This window comes from Oreochromis niloticus, linkage group LG8 (genome assembly GCF_001858045.2).
Source record: "Oreochromis niloticus isolate F11D_XX linkage group LG8, O_niloticus_UMD_NMBU, whole genome shotgun sequence".
Classification (NCBI taxonomy): domain Eukaryota; kingdom Metazoa; phylum Chordata; class Actinopteri; order Cichliformes; family Cichlidae; genus Oreochromis; species Oreochromis niloticus.
In genome coordinates, this window is record NC_031973.2 from 22,581,125 (window position 1) to 22,601,454 (window position 20,330).

Here is a 20,330-nt window from a genome sequence, read left to right on the forward strand (position 1 = left end):
CGCCACGGAACCGGTTTAATGTCAGACAGTATTTTCTCGGACCGGCCTTTAAGGTGTTGCGGATAAATACAACAAAATAAAATGATACAATATAAATATAATAATAAATGCGAATTCACTGTGTAATTGTGTAACTTTATTAGCGGCGTCCTCCTGAAATGCGCCGCAACAGAGAGTAACATCCTCCTCGCTGGTCGCTATGGTAACGCATACACATTTCTTTCAAAATAAAACAACTACAAAAAAACTATAAAGTGCATGAAAATGTACTCATAACACAAGGGAAAAGACCCAGGGAAACCGAGTTAACGATAAAAACCTTGAAAACCATCAATTTCATTCCCGAGCGTCAACTCTCGCGGCCCGGTACCAAACGATTCACGGACCGGTGAGCCGGGGGTTGGGGACCGCTGAAAGCAGTGTACAGTGGGCTCATTGTGATCAGGGCTAAAAACGAAAGAAAGACTTTGTACCTTAAACCAAATGTTTATTTTTGTTGACAATGCTGACATTCATTTACATTAAATAAAAAAAAAAAAAAAGTACATTTTCCTTTCATTCTGTTGAAGATGTCGTATGTTCAGGTCCTCATGAAGTCCAGTTTTGAAACTATCCAAACACTGATTCCTGAAGCCCGTACGATCCATGCGTCACACATGGATCCGTTTCATGTTCACAGACAGTAAAGTGGCTCTACGGACAGCAGATGAAAGAATCTCCAGCATCAGAGAGAAATGTTTTTCTATCCCGATTTGATGATGACAGATGTTTTTTTTTGCACAGACTAATGAAAGAGCGCCGCTGCGTAGACTTTTACACATTACATACTAATCGTACAGCAAAAATGAAGTGAGGATCAAGCAAAAAACAAACAAGGTACTGTATCAGGACATGCAGATGGAGGTTTATACATTTAAGTGAACCAAGACAAAAAACTTGGATTCAGTAAACCTGCTGATTATACAGTATGTGCTGTTTGAGATCGTCAGGACAGTCAAACAGAAACGCTATTCTTCAAGTAGAAACAAACAAAAGTAACCCCCCCCCCCCCTTCCCACACATCTAAAAACAAACGCCCAAATTCTTCTTACAATGTAAAGAAAGTCTAAGAATAAATTAGACATCAAAACTTACAAAACAATTAAAAAAAAAAGGTGGTGCTTTTTATACAAAACATCTTAAACCGGCTTCACCTCATGCATGCAGCTGTTTGGTGTGCACACTTACTCTTTATCTCTACAGGAACACCTCAGTAAATGCACGAGCAGACATTTACAGTAAAAACAAAAAGTGAGATTGTAAACCATCTACTGTAAAATATTAAAAGCAGCCACTTAAAAACGCATGGAATAACAGCTACGATCATGCTGACATGTCTGTTTTGCTGCTTGAACTCAAGGCACTGAATGATCCGAGTTAAAAGCCACAAAGAGAAGAGAAAAAAAAAAAAGCTGAAGAAATAAAATCTTTTGGTCTTCTCTGTTCTGTCAATATCACTGTTATGAGTATCGTACACAGTAACTGCAGGCTAACTACACATTTAACATTTACAGTGTTCTGCTAATCCTCCTAATTAGGGATCGGGAGGATCCCACAGGTTGAGGATATGTTTTCTGTTCAGTGCTATAAATGGAAAACAAACATGGAATATTGTATTTACATCCTATTTATTTTTTATTTTAAATTGATTTTATTATCAAAAATGTTAGGAGAGAGAGAGGGAGAAAAAAAAAAAATAGGTTACCGACCACGATCTTATTTCTCGATTGTCTCAAATTTGTGACCCCTGCACACTTGTTGGCTGTGTGTTGCTGGTCAGTAGGTGTGCTGCAGGAGCTAAACAGCAGGAGGTGAGACTAAAGCTGCAGGCAGACGATGCTTAACACGGCTGCTGTAGTCTCAGAGGCAGAAATAATCCCTCTGGGCTTGTGTTAAATCTGAGAAGCGCACCAAATCTTAATTTGAGGCTGAAAACAGACCAATAACTTACATCACTTACTCCACAAATGTACTTATTTATGCATCCAAGAAGTGCTGAGTTGCATTTTAATGTTAGCATCTGTTCTATAAAGGGTTTTCTTATAAGCTACAGCATGATGTTGGACTACAGCAGACCTACTCTAAATTCTTATCTAAATGCTTTAAAAACCTGCTGTTTTATAACTCATGTATAACCCTTTTGGTTTCACCCTAACATTCACTAAGTGCACCTCCTGAAGTTTAATCAACACCAAATGTGAGTGGTGTATTTGCTGAGTGATGCCTAGAGCTATAAGGACAATGGCCACAGTCTTGTGCATGAGTTCAAATGTGATCTGTGGTGTAGCATGTCTTGCATGTTCACAGCAGAGGTTGTTAAAAGTCACGTGGCTTTTTTTTTTTGACATTTTATTTTCAGTGATGTTGTGATCAGCCTGCTGTGAGGCCTTTATTGGAACAAAAACAGGATATGATCACTAATATTACAAAGCTGTGGTACACCAGACTCATCCTTGTCCTCTTCCTCCTCCATGCCTGCTTTTTAAGCCTTTCCTGACTACACCAACGTCTCTAAGTCTGTTGAGGCCAAAGCAGGAACTGGATCCCAGCCATGGCAACAGACCGAGGCAACACTGCTGTTGTGCAAGGTGATGCAGGTATGCATCAGCACAAACAAGGGATATATGTGTATGCGCACATGTGTGTGTGTGTGTGTGTCTGTGGGCGACAAAGTAGAGCAGTTTGTGTTTTCACCAGTGCAGCGTGTGCACCTTTGTAATGTCCAGAAAGTGTAAAATTGTCCCCACAAGCAAATTTTTTTGACCTACTTCAGGTACACAGTCCAAACTAAGAAGTGGCTATGCTAACGCATAAACACACACTTTCCTGAATGACTGAGAGCAACAAATTCGAGGACTTTGAGTTGAGCTTGTGAAGATTTAATTACTTGAGTACGCTTGAAGTCATCTCTAAATAAGGTTGATTTAACACACTTTTGCTCTGTGGGGTCCAGCAGCTGCTGGCGGGTTTTCTTCACAAACAAGGTAATTTTTTTGTCATGAGAAAACCTCGTACCCAACTATGAAATACTGTCAGGACTTCAGCAGAGTCGGTGGTCAAAGACTGGGCAACGATTGCGTAAATCACTGGGATAGCTGCTTCATTAGGAAATATAATGACGCAAATCCTGTGCAGCACAGATGGGACAGGTCCTCACAGGTTAACCAAGACGAGGCCAATTCTCTCCTGTCATATTAAGAATCAGCACCTTGGTTCAGCCAGATCTAATATGGCTCTTTGGTCATGATTTACTAAGCTGCACTACTGCCCTTGGCAATATAACATTTGCACACACCAACACATGAGCATGATTTCACTTTTTTCTTTTTTTTAAGATGGTATTGCTCCATTGCGTTAACAGTGATATTAGACATTTTTGGACGTTTGCTAATGCTAACTAGCATTTTGTCAATGAAGTGGCAACAATGCTACGTATTGTGATGACTGTCCACGGACAAAAACACACAAATGCCATGTACAGAACATGACAAGCATAGGAAAAATAAATTCTCGTGATTTCTACATCCGGGACCCGTGGATCTGAAAAAGCTGCAAAATGAAAGACAAAAAAACAAAACAAAAACAAAAACAGACATTAGAGATTGGAAAAGTTCAGAGATAAAATCTACAGTCACTGCAAACAATCTAAGCTATGGTTTTGGCTGCGATGATGGCAATGATGATGAATATGTTGAGCAACTGAGAATAAGTGACTTAACTATCACGCATAATGACTGGAAACAACAACAAAACAAACACAGCCATCTTCGCTACTTACTACATACAAGTGTGTGTTTTCTCCTTTGATATTTACTGAATTTTAAATTTTGCATTGTGCAAATGTTAATTACACGGTGGGTAACACTGTGTGTGACTTTACACCGACACTGTATATGTATGTGCACAGACTGGGAAGGACATCTGAAGACTATTGCTGCACTGAAAGGTCAGAGATATTCCATGTCACAGCATTGACAATGAGAGTCCATAGAGACGCAGCTCTCAATCGATACATGTGAGGCTGTGTGGGGAAAGTGACATTTCCAACCAAGCGCCAATTAGCAAAATTCATCACATTCTCTCACACACATGCACTTTATCGAAATCTGTTTTTTCACAGTGACAAATAACTGTATATAAAAGATGGTCTTGGTATCTTGATCACAGCTGGGGGTTTTTTCTCTGAACAAGAACTGGTCATATTTGTGTCAAATTATCAGCTAACCACTGTGATTGGTGATCGAGTGCTAACACATAAACTAATAAATAACAATAAACTAATAATAATTATTATTATTATTATTATAATAAATACTGGTTATTTTAAATGTTATACACAAAACATCAGTGCATGAATTAAAAAATACTGACACAGTGCTACACCCAATCCTAGGGGCCTACCTTTGCGAGTTATCGTGTTCACAAGATTTTCAAAAGACTTGACCTCTGACCCTGACCTCACTGAGATTCAAACTCATCTGACATATTTACTAGTATTAATTCAAAAATCCTGCATCGCCTCAAGTTGTCCTGTTCCCCCCTTATCAGCCTTTTTACAGTTAGGGGTAAAGTGGCAGATAAAGAGGAAATCGCTTCGTTCTTGTAGTTAGCTGCAGGAACACTACTGACATGTTACTTTAAGAGCACATTTTGCATGCTGGTATAACAAGCATATCTGTAAATATAGGACCAATAGCAATTGAGCAATGGTGTACATAACTTATAATTATCCTAAAAATATAATACAAGTTAACTGGTCCTGTGCTCATGTTGGTTATGAGCACGAGGCCTCCATCCTAGTCAAAGTAAGAGTTTATTTTTGTTGTTTATGGTCTAAATCATGATTAGTGATTATGCATGTGGTATATTTTGCCCATGTTTTTTTTAATGTGTTACAATCATTGCAACCTTACAGTTTTCAACCAGTAATCTAAATGCAACATTCACTTTGACCAAATGCACAACTGCATTTTAACATGGGACTCTAAGAGGACTGACTCAATGAAGAAAGAGCTTCAGACTGAAACACTGAAACAGAAAGGCAACTTTAAGGCCATACTCAATGCTGTGCCATGAAACCTCTTCTATATTTCTCATAGACATCACAGACATATAGACACACACACACTAAAATCCACTACATCTACCCACTAGCACATCTTTTGCACAGTTCCTCACCCAGTCAGGCATCTCTTTGGAACAAAGAAACATGACTCCCTCATTCTCTAAGCCACTCATTTGGTGTGGTATCTCTCCCCCCCTCTTCCTCCTCCTCCTCCTCCTCCTTCGCCGCTTCCTCCTCCTGCATCTCTGCGGGCTTCATTCAGCATGAAGGAAGGAGGAGAAAATACAAAAGGGGAAAAGAAAAAAAAAAAAAACGAGACAGAAAAATGACAAAAATGAGCACATGGATGAGTGTCAGTGAGTGGACAGTGAGAGGCTGAGAGGTAAAAAACAGACACAGATATATATTAATATATCCACATGAAGGAGGAAGAACCAATATAGTAATGATTGAGAACTGCAGGAATGAAAGGCAGAGCTGTGTGAATGATGGAGTGAGTGTGTTTGTGAATGACATTTTGAGGGGAGTGACATTTGGAGCTTTGAGTGGAGAGGCGCAGGATCAAAGCACACTCGTATCACCTTTAATGAGTCGAGAGACCTCGACTCTTTCACACATCCCGCAACAAAGCAGAAATGCACACATACGAACACAGCGAACACACAGCTTAGCAGCTTCTCCCCATAGTGTATTTTGAAATATACTCGTGTGTTTATGCAAAATATCGAGACTCACCTTGGTTTTGTGACTCTGCTCTGTTCCTAGCCCAGATCCGGCCGTGTGGAGCTCCTTCGATACGACGCACAGGAATTCAGCCTGGTCCTCTGTTCCATAGCTGTACGACGAGCCGATGTTCACCATCTAGAAAGAAAGAGACGCAGATGCAGAGAGATATACAGAGCAGAGAGGGACAGAGACAAAGACACACAGTGAGTATCATGGAGACTTCCAGGATAGGAGACAGAAAGTGGAGATCCCACACTACAGCTAAGGAAGGGTTCTTTCGCTCATGCATGGCTGGGGGACGGGGGAGGACGCAGCAGTAGATTCAAGCGTTGTGTACTTGCGGAAACAGCAAAACAACTGCAGGACAGCTCTGCTGAAAAATATGTGAAAATCATAGCTGTGCAGCATGCAGGGGAGCCAAGTGCTAAAGCAGAGGAGTGGGGGAGGGAGACAGGGTCTGTGTGCGATTTTTAGCCTACAGTGTTGTAAAGGCTGGCCAGTTAATGCCATGAAGTCTAGAATTAATAAACATATTAACGAGTCGACTCTGGAGATGTGGCCAATAACAGACTGACATTACAACAGACAAGAAGGCATTTGGATTTGACAGAACTGGTTCTCCAAAATCAGTATCATAATTTTAAAACTATAAAAGCTTACGATTACTTTAAGATTACAGGTTCTGGGACTAACTCACACGGACTCACTAGATTAAAGTACTGTTTAATGGCTCAGTCACGCTAGAGTATGAATTAAATGGCAACCTCCTTGCAAATAGGTGGTTGCCCAGTGACTGCATCGAATTCAGCGACCAAATGCAAGTAGGTGAGGGGACCAAGGGCTGTCTGGTCCCCACAGCTGTGTTTAAATAGCCGTGGTCCAACACGGACTGACTGCAATCACGCTCAGATGTCTGCAAACAACTGCTGTCTAATCTATAAAAGGCAGACAGATTGCCAACACACTGCAATCAGTCTGTCGGTCTGCACTGATGAACTTGGTTCTGATGAGTCTATTTGCCAGACGGGGACTTAACTGAACTTGATGTAATTTGGTTATTCCTACATTAATGCGATGTTGCTGAGTGCCTGCATTCTGCAGTTAAACTCCTGGAGCAACTACGCCTCTATTTATGGAGGAACTTCTGAATTTTTTTTCCCCCCAATCTGTGTGGTTCTGGTTGGACTCTGAATGCAAGTAGTTACTTTGAATTTCTATTTAATGTAAATTTCTGTATGCAGACAGCAACAGCTTTGCTGGAGTAGGACACAAATTTGTGATTTCCTTTGTCACAATTGCCATATTATCACAAACAGATGACATATAATTGCCAACTTCACCCTATTCAATCACAAACTCACAGCAGACTGATAGAAGGTTGACTTTGAAGGAAGTATTTGGAGACCTGGTCCCCAGCTTCCAAGCAACCACTTCAAACTCAGCAACATTGCCGGTTCATGGCACGTGGATGTAATTATTTTGGATGTGCTGTTGTCTCCAACCACTGTTTTCTCAAGTGTCAGTGTAACATCAGGCCAGAAAATCAAGAACTTAGACTAAGGGCATAATCTAGGATTTAATAGAAAGTTCAGATTGGGAATGCAAACAGCAATGCTCGGGTCAAGACCGAGGGGTTAGACCAAGGGTCACGGTTAAAGGGTCAGCGGCAGCGTGAGTCCAACCCACAGTCCAGAGCAGTCCGGTGCGGGGCTTTCTGCAGGCGCGCACGCTGACCTGCTCAAACTTCCAGCCGTCCGACATCGTGGAGACCATCTGGGTCAGCTCCTCCTCCTGGCACTGCAAAACTCGGTAGACATGCTTGGGGGGCACCTGCTGGTATAAAAGGGAGAGAGAGGAAAGAGTTGACGATGCAGGAAATGAATGAAAAGGAAGGTGCAACCATTTCCAGAGATACAAAAAGGGAACTAAATACTGACACTGCTAGATTGAATTCTATGTATTTTCCAATAAGGTGCAGTCATTTTATATTGCATAACATTCAAGGCTCTGGATGACCAAATCCTATTGGGGCAGTTTAAAAGCCAGCACTACTATTTTCATATTTCGGCACAATATTTAACCCGGCAAGGCAAACACGAGCAGTGAGTCCAGTAAAGAACAGTAGGATAAGGGGAGAGTGGGAGTATGTTTGAGAGGGCAGAAGGATTATATAAGAGTGAGTGCAACCATCCCGAGAAAAGCAAAGAAAGAAGAGAGAAGGCTAATGTACAGCAGTGGCCGCTTTATAGAAGCACCCGGGGGAACAAAATCATTAATAAAGGCTCAAGCACTGAAAGGCTCACACATGCCTATATCCTATGACTCCAAACAATACTGCAATATTTAGCACAGAACATGTCAGAACAGCTAAATACAATAAATATTATACGTTTCAAGAGTAATAATACAATAAACAAATGTGATATACTGTGTTTTATATTTGGAAGCTCAGTGACTCACTGTTGACAGGTTGTGCGTTTACCTGTGTGGCTTTGGAGTCTCTCTCTACGATCCTCTCTTTAATCAGTTTGATGAGCGGGGTGATGTTGTAAAACTCGGCCTCCTCCAGGACACCTGGTCACAGAAGAAACACTCAACTCAGCTGCTGTGTGACACTGTAGTGCAACATTTCCACACCAGATGACCTCAACTGCAGCTTAATCATATTAAGCTAAACATCATTCATATTTCAACCACCAATCTACTGCTTTAAGCTAACCATTTTTACTTCTACTTCTGTCTTTTATAGAACATATATTTAACCACTTCAATCTACTATTGATTATTAGTCCAAGCCATCTGTTAACCATTACTGTCAACCGTTTCTTAATTATTCATTAACTGATTTTAGCTACCTCAGTAGCAGACTTATACATTCTTCAGACATACCAAATCTTCATATAAAGTGCACAACTTCAATTAAAAATACAAAAGCAAAAGAAAGGCATCAGGGAAAAATTCTTATTTCTACTGGAAAGCAAATAAGACAGTCATGCAGACCTTCTTCAGCGAGCTCCTTGTTGTAGACCAGTTTGCCGTGCCGCAAGTAGTTGAGGATGGGGCCAAAGTAGGTGGGATCCCTATCAATTACATAAGCTCCAGTCTCATCCTGTTACAGAGAAAGAGTCGGAGACAGACAGAGGACAGCCCATTATACCATTACTGCGTTTTCACAACCTCCATAACACATTTCCTCATGTTATGAAACGCAGAGTTTTTATTTTCCTGAAGTAGAGTGGTATTCAGTGCATGTGATTCTATCATAAACAATGTAGCCGGTGACGTGTTGCTCAAGAAGTGTCTGCAGTCACTCTTCTGTTTGTTGCTTGTGTTTTACTACCATTCACGCTTGTGCTACTTTCTTTATTCACCTCTTCTCTTGGTTTCACTTTGTGTGTGTGTCTGTTGCACTGTGCGCTCCACTCTGTGTGTATAGCCTGAGATTGAAAACTGAACTTTTCAGATTCATTCTTGTAACAACAGCTGTTTTTACTCGGGAACAAAAACAACAACAACAAAAACCTGGTGGTTACTGGAAGTCAGCGTAACCTGTGCGCTCATGTGTGTCAACAGCCTGCTTCACTTGCACCTCCAGGCTACATGTGCCAAGCTTGCCTGGTTGTTATGTCATGACTCCTATCCTTACACATATACACTTATCCTCCCCGTGCTCTTCCCCATGATGAATGCTTGAAGCACATCGCCCTTTTAGAGTCGAGTTCACAAAAGAGCCATTGCTGGAGAAGTTCATAAACACACCATTAGGAGATACAGGCAAAGGCATATAAGTTAGGTGGGAAGGGGTGGGACTTGTTGGAAATGATTTAATTTTTAAAAGCCAAATTCCTCAGCCCAAAAAACACAAACCATTATCTCTTGATAAGAGACAGAATGCATCAGAGTTAGCTTTTCTACAGCTTTAACCATATACCAGCATTTGGCTGGTGCTATGTACAGAGCTATTCTGGGTCTCCATATATAGACTGAAAGGACAGTTAATGCAGTAAGTCAATGAGCAGGAAGATATCCAGCTAGATAATGAGAACATGCTCCAGTCACATGACTGATTCTTTATCTGACTGCCTGCTCAAGCAGTAACAATCTTGGCCTGTAGCAACATCGTGTGCAGATGGATGTTAGCGCGTTTATTTGTGAGTTCTGCATGCACATGCACAACACAGTCCACTATAAGAGTAAGTTATATGGTTAGCAATATTGCTGCTATTACTAGAACAACAACAACAAACAAACAAACAAAACAAAAAACCCCTCAGAAACAGCAGCACTGCTGGTTAAGCTCTAGCTCTTTTATAGTAGCATTTACTGAAAATGGAGTGTGAGGAGTGTAAACACCAGTGCACTCCTCAGAGCACTCTGTAGGATGGAAGGATAGCTAGGTGAGGATGGATTAGATGAGAAAAAAAAAAGACAGGAGGACAATAGAACATCAGTAGAGGACAAAAAATAAAAAAAAATGCTATGAAAAAAAAAAAAATGCAAAAAACAAGACAAGTACCCTGGGCTGGAAATAGGAGATAAAGGCAATTTCTTTGTATTAAAGAAGGTTCAAAGAAACAGGTGTACGCTGTAACAGAGATGGAAGAATAAGGCATATGGGCTTTACATATTTGTGTGTGTGAGCAAGAAAGCATGGAGAGATCCGAGTTGAAGACCAAGAGGCACCAGGTATAAACTGAGCGCATGTTAGAAGAGTATGTGTTTGTACTGAAAAACAGTGATTAGAGTGTGGAAAAGCTGAGACTGCAGCTCCGAGCATAAACAGAGGTACGTACAGACACACTCGACATCCTAAATGAGCAGAGCTGCAGTGGAGGACAAACTGACGTCTCATCGACGTGACTTGACAGTGTGGCCATAACAACAGTAGGGGAAAGCTTTCTGAATTGTGTCACAGCCATCGCTTTAGTCTTGCTGTCTTTCTCCGTCTGCTATTGGTTGATTTTTAGTATTATTATTCTTATTGCACAGGTGATAGATAGAAAGATATATAATGTGACTGGAGGCCAAACTAAAGCACCAGCACCTCAGAGAAAAACAAATTAGCACATTTCCCTTTGCACTTCATTTACAACCAAAAAGGTTGTATACATAAGAACCAAACAAGCAAAACACATCCAGTCATGACTATAAGCCCATGCTAATGTAAATGACACCGAATGGCCTGGGCGTGCCATTTTTCATTGGCTGAGGTGTGTTTGAAAACAAACAAGAAAAACAGGCATTTTAGTTTAGCTTTCAGACATTCGATCTTCATGTCTTAAGCGTTTATAGCAATTGTTTATTACAATTGCATAACGCATTATGAAAAACTAGAATGATTTTCTCTTTACTCCACCTCCTGTTCTGCTCCACTCTGTGTGTATTTGCTTCACCATGTTACACACAGTGAAACAGTGAGCAGAGGAACACAGAAGAAACAATAGCAGGGACTCTCTCACTGAGAGAAAATGAGTATGAATAAAGTACAGAAATAACAAAATAAAAAACTTGCCTTTTTTGTGAGAGGTCACTTTCTCAGTTTCATTATTGTGGGAAGTCCAACAGACTCAAAGGGAGGGACTCAACAGTTACGACATTTAGGTACTCACTAGTTGGTGAGTTAATGGTTTACACAACATTTGTTCAGGGAAATAGGATGCGAATCTACAACACTTCCCTGTAGCGGTAAGGACGTCCCATAGCCCATCGCCTATAGTCGAACAAAACCCCGTTCACTTTTTAAAACATGCATACGATACACGATATCTCAGTATTAAGCAACTTGGAGACTGCTTACCAGTACTGAAAGGTTTATTTTTCCAACAAATTGTGACCTAATGCATTTATCAGGTATGCCAGGCTCTCAGTGCATCTCAGTATATGTTGGTGTTCAGAGTCCCACGGCAAGTCCAGTTTCTTTTTCTACACTGTACTCTTTGTATCGCTGTTACAATATCTGTGCAGTTGCGACTATTAAGTATTATTATTACTGTTAGTAATCCTCAGTCTTGGTGAAAATAAGAGATAACACATTCATTTTTAGCTTGTCTATGAAATTCTGATATGAACGTGGGCAGGAGTTGTGATAAAACTCTAGACATAAGTGTGATTTCTAATTACGGATCAGCCTAATTTATGATCTGTGGGATCACAGATGGCCTAGCTAAACTACTGACTTCTCAAGTGCCAGTCACACTTTTGGTGTGGGAGGCATGAAATAAGCTCGGTCACATGTGCTTTTTTTGCAAACTTTCACAAACAGCAACTACATATTTGTAAGCATGTAAAACACTGCCCCATCCTGTAGTTCTGACTTATTTTACCTCTATATGTATCAATCTAATTATACAAATAAGTGTAAGTAAACAGAAATAGCAAATAAAGTTGTGAAATCCACCCATGGGATATGGTTAAAACACCCACCAACCTCTTACCGTGTTACTCAGCCTTCAATTTGTGCATTTTCACGGTAACAGAGCGACAAGTTTAAACAACTCTGAAGCAAAAACCTTGCCTCTAGCATTTTTGGAGACTGTTTTGACACTGTGGGATGAGATGGGTTCTGTGGAGAATTAAAGTTAAAAACTTAATTAAAAAAAATTCATGCGTACGTGTAAATAATCCCTAAACCACAGAACCAGGCTGTGTTGTTATAGCTCACAACCAGTCATCCTGTTGCATGTGTTCCTCTTTAGCTAAATGGTGTAATTGGCTTGGGATGGTGCGAGATCATCCACACCAATAAAGGAGGGGAGCCCTGGGTTTGGTTGGGTGAGGAGGCAGAGCATTTAAGTGCCAGTAATCTCATTAAAACAGTCGCACAGAGACAGATTGTATGTGTCTATGAGGAGGTTTAAAAAGAAATGACAGACAGGAACTCCTGAGTGCAGACATGCAAACATCTGAGAGGGAGGGGTGGGAGTGTTGTCCAGCACCTAAAAATCAGCTCCTCTCTTGAGCAAGAAACACAGGCTGAAGTTCTTTTAACTGATTGGATTTTTCAATGTTCTGTGTAGTAAACAACTCAAGCGGTGGCTGGTGTCAGCCGGTTAACAAGTTAACCGACAAAATGAACCCCTATCCACCCCCACCCCTCCCCCAAAAAATAAATGAGGCGGGACTTTATTGTAATTTATCGTTTTGCTGAAAGCAGCATGAAATACTGCAGGACTTCATGTTGCTGTTTTTTCTTCTTCTTGGAAATATTTAGCAAAGCCGTGATATAATAATACAGGGTGGGCCATTTATATGGATACACCGTAATAAAATGGGAATGGTTAGTGATATTAAAGTCCTGTTTGTGGCACATTAGTATATGTGAGGGGGCAAACTCCTCAAGATGGGTGGTGACCATGGTGACCATTTAGAAGTCGGCCATCTTGGATACAACTTTTGTTTTTTCAATAGGAAGAGGGCCATGTGACACATCAAACTTATTGGTAATGTCACAAGAAAAACAATGGTGTGCTTGGTTTCAATGTAACTTTATTCTTTCATGAGTTATTTACAAGTTTCTCTTTGTTCACAGCCATTGACATGTCGAAGAGGTTAACACGTGAGGAGCGATCGGAATTGTGTTGATATCTGGTGAACGCAGTAACCGGGTCATTGCAGCAGATTTCAATGCAAGACACCCTACGAGACCACCCATCTCCCATGCTACAGTTAGCAAACTGCTTGCTAAGTTTCGTGAAACTGGTTCAGTGTTGGATTTGCCAAAATGTAGACGCAAGAAAACTGTCACTAATGCAGAAACATCAGTGGCTGTCCTAGCTTCATTCAGCAAGAGCCCACAGCGTAGCACTCGCTGCATGTCACTGGAGAGTGGCATTAGTTGAACATCCCTTTGGCGAATATTAGCTACTCACAAATGGCACCCTTACAAACTCCAGCTACTGCAGCATCTCAACGAGGATGACCCAGATCGGCGCACAGAATTTGCAGAATGGGCAAAACAAAAACTGGAACAGGTCCCTCAGTTCATGCAGAAGATTTTGTTCAGTGATGAGGCAAACTTTTATGTGAATGGTGAAGTTAACAAACAAAACCACCGCTATTGGTCTGACACTAACCCACATTGGATGGATCCCTCCAAGACTGTTGGAGCAACAAAAGTGATGGTTTGGTGTGGTATATGGGTACAACGATAGTGGGTCCATTCTTCATCAATGGAAACCTCAAGGCCACTGGATATTTGAAATTGCTACATGATGACGTGTTTCCCTCTTTATGCACTGAAGCTGGCACGTTCCCTGAGTTTTTCCAGCAAGATGGTGCACCACCACATTATGGGTGCCAGGTCCGAGCATTCCTAGATGAACAGTTTCCTGGAAAGTGGATTGGTCGTCGTGGGCCAGTTGAATGGCCCCCAAGGTCTCCCGATCTGACCCCCTTAGACTTTTATCTTTGGGGTCATCTGAAGGCAATTGTCTATGGTGTGAAGATACGAGATGTGCAGCACCTGAAACTACGGATACTGGATGCCTGTGCTGGCATTTCTCCTGCGGTGTTGCTATCAGTGTGTGAAGAGTGGGAGAAGAGGGTTGCACTGACAATCCAACACAATGGGCAGCACATTGAACACATTTTATAAGTGGTCAGAAAACTTGTAAATAACTCATGAAAGAATAAAGTTACGTTGAACCTAAGCACACCATTGTTTTTCTTGTGACATTACCAATAAGTTTGATGTGTCACATGGCCCTCTTCCTATTGAAAAAACAAAAGTTGTATCCAAGATGGCTGACTTCTAAATGGCCACCATGGTCACCACCCATCTTGAGGAGTTTGCCCCCTCACATATACTAATGTGCCACAAACAGGACTTTAATATCACCAACCATTCCCATGTTATTACGGTGTATCCATATAAATGGCCCACCCTGTATATTTCATTCATGCAAGTGCACTGATTTCACTCGGGTTCTGATTTTTAGTGGGTTTTTAATTCAGGTGAGGCAGCGCTCGAAGGATACCCTGTGTCGCTCCAAACTGTAGAAGTGCGATATTTGCAGTCAGCTGATGAGATGATGTGACCCAGTTTTAGCAGGCAGTGTCTGTTTGTTTGGTCTCCAGTATCAACTTTCACATCTTAACAAGTTTGACAAGCTGAGAGGAACAAAGCACACTCACTGTTAAACACTTCCTTTAAAAAGAAAGACGCAGATTTTGCTTTAGAGCAGGCTAAATTGAGGCAGATATTTTCAGACCAACTGTGCACCAAATCTGCTCCCTCTTTCATGCAGTCAGCTGTTAAGATCAGTGCATTACTGATTCACAGGGTCCTTCAATTTGTACTGCATTTAATTCTGGGAATAACAGCACAAACAATTACTGATTACTCAAACTCTGTTTTATTTTTAGGCTACTAGAGTCGAGCCCTTAATCTTCCAGGAATTACAGTTTCTTTCCTGACTTTGAAAATGGTATAAAACAAAAACATTTCTTGTTATCACTGCAGTATTAACTTACATAATGGATTAAGTAAACAGGGACTCAAGACCAGAGATGGGCAGTAACGCGTTATTGTAATCCGATTACTTTTTTCAAGTAACGAGTAATGTAAGGGATTACTGTTGCAAAAACAGTAATTAGATTACCGTTACTTTCACGTAGGAACGCTGCGTTACTGCGTTACTAAAACCGTGATTTTTTGCGAGAATGTCTCATGACAGTGACGTAAGCGAGTGCGACTTTCGTGACAACAGCTGTGTGCAGATCAAAAATGGATCATATATCGAGTGCGGGAGAGAGTATGAGCATGCAGCGTTTAAAGCGTGGAAGTACTGACCTTACTTTGAGTTTGATTCCATAAAAAGTGACAAAAACATTAGTGTCCACTGTTCACTGCGTGGGAAGAAAACTTCTTTTTAAACCCCTAAACTTCCAGGCAAGCACCGAGTGCGCTACGACGTAATGTGAAATTCACAGAGAAACTCACGGATTCTTCCACTGACAGCTGTGGCACACCTGCACCAGGGTAAACCTCCACCTACCCCACTCCTGCTTTATAGGTGAAAATAGAGCAACAGGACTGCTAGTCTTTGATTTTATTTATTTTCTGCTGTGTTTTACTTGCATCTATTTGAAAGAGTGAGTGTAAACACAAAAACATATTTTATTTTATGTGCTGGAATGTGCAGAAAATAGGTTTAAATGTTAAACAAATTTCTTCCAGTCAGAGATTGTTGCATATAATTTAATTTTTGCTTGATGCATAAAGTTAAAAGATTAAAACTAATAAAACAAGTTTTAAAAAGAGACGTTTCCATTTGATTACATTTTGTATGATGGATTATGCAGAAAAAGTAGAATTGGGCTGAAAGATCTATCGCTTTATCACCTATTCAGGTAAATCGTGTTTTTAAAAAGTAACTAAGTATTTAATTACTTTTGAAAATAAGTAATCAGTAGAGTAATGGGATTACTTTTGGGGGGAAGTAATCAGTAATTAGTTACTGATTACTTTTTTCAAGTAACTTGACCAACACTGCTCAAGACAGACAACAGATGATACGTTTCTAGGATCTGGCAAAGCCTTTATAATACCCCGAAACGCGTCTCTCTGTTAAGTCCATCTATAGAGCACTATGTTTTGCTGTATAAACACTAAACACAGACTTAGATCGTTACGCCACCGTGCTCCTCTTGCTCCCAACTCCCAGTTCACTGAGGATTCAGAGTCTCGCTGACAGCTCAGTTCCTGTTTTTGAACTGATATCAAATGGGTAGTAATCAGAAGAAAAAGAAGTTTACTTAAGTATTCTTCTCCATGGTTTGAGATTCAGGAGTTTGTGATAGAATGCATAAATTACGGATTATGGGGCACGATCAAAAAAAAAGAAAAAAGTATGAATGCGAAACACAGAGTGAGTCAGCTACCAAGAGGGAGGACGCAGAGAGGACAAGAAAATAACACAGCGAGGTAGAAAATAATGATGATGAAGGAGGGTGTTAGTGTGCGTCTGAATATTTGTGAGACACACACACACACAGAGATTACATGCGTGTCATCAGGCAGTGCAGAGAAAGCTCCTGTCAGGTCACAGCTGAAGGTCACACAGGAATATTCTTTCCATAGTGCCCGGAGGTGCAGCAGGGGAACAGTCATCACTGCTGCACACCACAATCCCCCTCAATCCTCTCCGATTCCTCTTTCTGGATCTGTCGCATATTCAGTTTGTGCCCTGCTTCAGTGTCTGCATGTGTAATAATAATAACAGCATAAGCGATGTGGCAAATCATCAAGCCACATTTTGATCTTAAAGAGGGGATCAATTCTAATACTAAGCACGACCTAATGCCGTTTTCCCTGCTGGTTTAGTATTTGTATTACAGTTTGGGACTGAGGTGAACACCACATGTAGTCATAGACCACGAGCAGCCATACCAGCCTAAAATTCCCCTGCTCTCCCACATTTCCTGTTTTTCCTGTAACAGACACAAAAAAGAAAAAAGGAAAAAAAAATCTTAAAATAAATGTTTCTAAAGGTCAGGAATTGACTGGCAGGTGCACAATGTTCTCAACTGAAACATGACATGTACTTTTAGAAGGGTGAATTTCTTTCTATTTTGGTCCACTGCTGTTCCTGACTAAAAAGTCAATTCAGTAGGGTCACTATAATCAAAAGGAGATCGCCACTTCCAGCTGCAGTAATTTGTATTTGATGGCATGGCTCTGCCCTTCCACCATGTGCATACATGGAAAGCTGGAGGCAGGAAGAGCAGCAAGACCTCAGCACAGAACAGAGCTGGCAAAAAAAGACGCTAAATACTGATTTAGTCTCATACGGCATGAAAGGAGAAGCTGGGCAGAAGGCGGATTGCATAATGGCTTGCAGGTGCCCCGCAGCTGGGTTTAAAACAGGTTAGGCCCCAGTCACACAGGCTTAGATACCAGTTGGCAACCCCCAGTTACGGTCTGGTATACTAGGTTACTAAGGGAAAACGTACATTCCCCAGCTGGTTGATGAATGGTTGCTCACAGCAGCTACTCAGTGGTTATTTAGCGAGGGTCTGCAGACAAATCAGCATCTTCCATGAAAACTATGAGCAACTGCAGCAATCTGCTATCACCCAAAAGAGCCGCAAGGAGGTTTGTTGTAATTTGTCTGGAATTTTATGTATTGGTTCACAAAATAAATAAATAAAAATTCAAGGGGTGCTACAACAAATTATTGATTTACAGATTAACTTAAACAATTAAACATCAGATCATTTAAAAGGTGAGAAAGAACCTATGTAATTTCCTGTAGTCTATGGTGATGTGGTGACAAGGTACTTGCACAAGAAAACCATACAATTGCTAATCGATCTGTCATTTGATTAACTGAATATTTGCAACCCTACTTTTAAATTGCTAATTTGAATAACTAATTAATATCTCTGGATTGTTCTGCTGGCCAATGAGTTTAATACATTCACCATGTAATTGTATCATCACAGGTTTGTGTTCAGTCAGGGTCTTTTATTAATCGTTACCACCTGCTTCATTTCCTGCCAGCCCTCTTCTGTGCTACCTAATGTACTGTAGTATAAAATTACACACCAATGATCACAAAACTCCTCACCCCCTCCTATTTTCTGCAGAAAAGCTGAAATTTTGGCAACATGGAGGCATTCACCTGCCTGCAGCGTTGTCTCAGTATACAGTGCGCTACAGCTCACGAGGAGGACCTTCCCCCCTCTCCCTTTGTCATACTCATGCATATCAAAGTCCACGCAGCATAATAGAAATCTGCATCATTCATGAGTCTTTCAAGTCCTTTCAGTCTACATGTGACTGCCAGACTCTCCCTCTTTCTTGCTCTCCCCATAAGATGCCAGCTGTACAGCTACCAACTGTGTGGCTCCCTGCAGAAGAGGAGGCACGTGTTCATCCATCTGACCCAAGCAACATTCACACCATGAAATGATGCACAGGCACATGAAGAAAAGCAGGAGAGTGGAAATGCTTCAGGCTGCACGTATATCTCCTGGTTAGTGGGCTGCTCCATGCCTATTTGGAGCTGCAGGCGTGCATTTCCGGGAGAGGACAGAAATGCAAGTTTTAGGGAAATCAGTACTCATGTTGGAGTGATATCATGGGAGATAATTCCGCACTTTATGTAAACAGATGCACACGCATTTCAGAGAAATTTTTTTAGACCCAAGCAGTAAGCCTGTTAAGATAAATCAAACCAATCGTGTGTTAATAGATGCCTCAACGATCTATGCTGTTGTTAACTTCAAGCCGCTGCAGATAGCAGGAGTGTTATCAAGAGATCAAAAACCGCATCAGTGTCTCTGTTCTTAACAAATACAACTGCGTGCCACAACACGAAATGTTGTGCAACGTCTATTGTAATGTACTGTCACCACATTTGTTTCCATAGAAATCTGATATATGGCACAATGTCACTGGCCGGTTCCCAGAATATTAAATTGCGTCTGAGACAAAGTAACTAGCAAACTTTAAATGCTCACAGGACTTTGAAACCATCACAAAGACAATAAGTGGAGGAGGTGCGGTCCCAGCTCACCCGCTGCTGTGACAAAGTAATAGTTATGTTTCGCCCGGAGAGAAGCGCCGTTCACCGGGGATTAAAGCGTCCTGGCGGGGCTTACCGTGTCCGAGTGCAGGTCCTGCTGCTGGCACAGCCGGTACAGGAACGAAGTTTGCTCCTTGAGGAGCGTCTGCCGCGTCGTGAGGAACACCGTGCCGCCAACGTTGAGCCGAACCCACTTCCCGTTGTTCCCCCGTTAGGGTTGATAACCGAGCCGTTACCGATGCTCTGCGACGCCGTCCCGCCGGATTCTGTCGAGCTGGTGGCAGAGGTCGCGCTCTCTCCCGCCTCGCTGTCTTTGTTGTTATTGTTGTTGTTGTTATTGTTGTTGCTGTTGTGGTGGTGGCAGCCGTGGTGTGTTGGCAGTGCAGTGGCGTCCGCCGGTTCCCGCTGGTCCTCTGCCGTCGTTGCCATTTGGGGAAAAAAGCGTTTGGACACGGACTAGATGCAAGCGCGGAGGTCCCCGGACTGTTGCCTCGGCGTTTTCTCCCAGCTATCCAACCGAGCATGCTCCGCCCCCAGAGTGCCCACTCTAAAAGCACGCTGGTTAAGTTACAGGAAGTTAACCACACTATGTCCCAGATGCACTTTCAAAGTAAAAGCTGTAATGGCTGCTACAGAAGAAAATAATCTTACAAGTTTTAAAAATTTTAAACTTTATCAAGGCAAAAAACAAAAAACTGCTTAAGGGCTAGACCAAACTTGTACAATTTCTAGTTTTTTATGTAAGGTCTATGTACAGTAAACTCAAGCGTCAAAGAATTACATACTTTCAAACATCTAGAAATGCGTCTCAGTTAAACAATTATTTTCTATACTTCGCTTTTGTCCTAATTTAGTTATAAATTTAACCTTCCCTAAGAGACTTTCAGTCTAGAGGTAAAAACATTCTAGGAACTGACAAGTAGGTAAGAGTGGTTGAAAAATCTTATTTGTTATGCAGTCAAATGTTGTTT

At 41.3% G+C, this 20,330-nt stretch overlaps 1 protein-coding gene across 1 annotated transcript; it reads right to left on the minus strand.

The window, feature by feature from the left end:
- Nucleotides 1–811: 811 nt before the first annotated feature.
- Nucleotides 812–19,923, minus strand: kctd17 (potassium channel tetramerization domain containing 17). The gene is given in 8 exon segments (XM_003438694.5): nt 812–3,588; nt 5,218–5,356; nt 5,840–5,965; nt 7,565–7,660; nt 8,313–8,404; nt 8,831–8,939; nt 19,436–19,569; nt 19,572–19,923. Coding segments are annotated over 7 exon segments (873 nt in total). The 5' UTR covers nt 19,789–19,923; the 3' UTR covers nt 812–3,588; nt 5,218–5,257.
- Between the last annotated feature and the right edge of the window lie 407 nt (nt 19,924–20,330).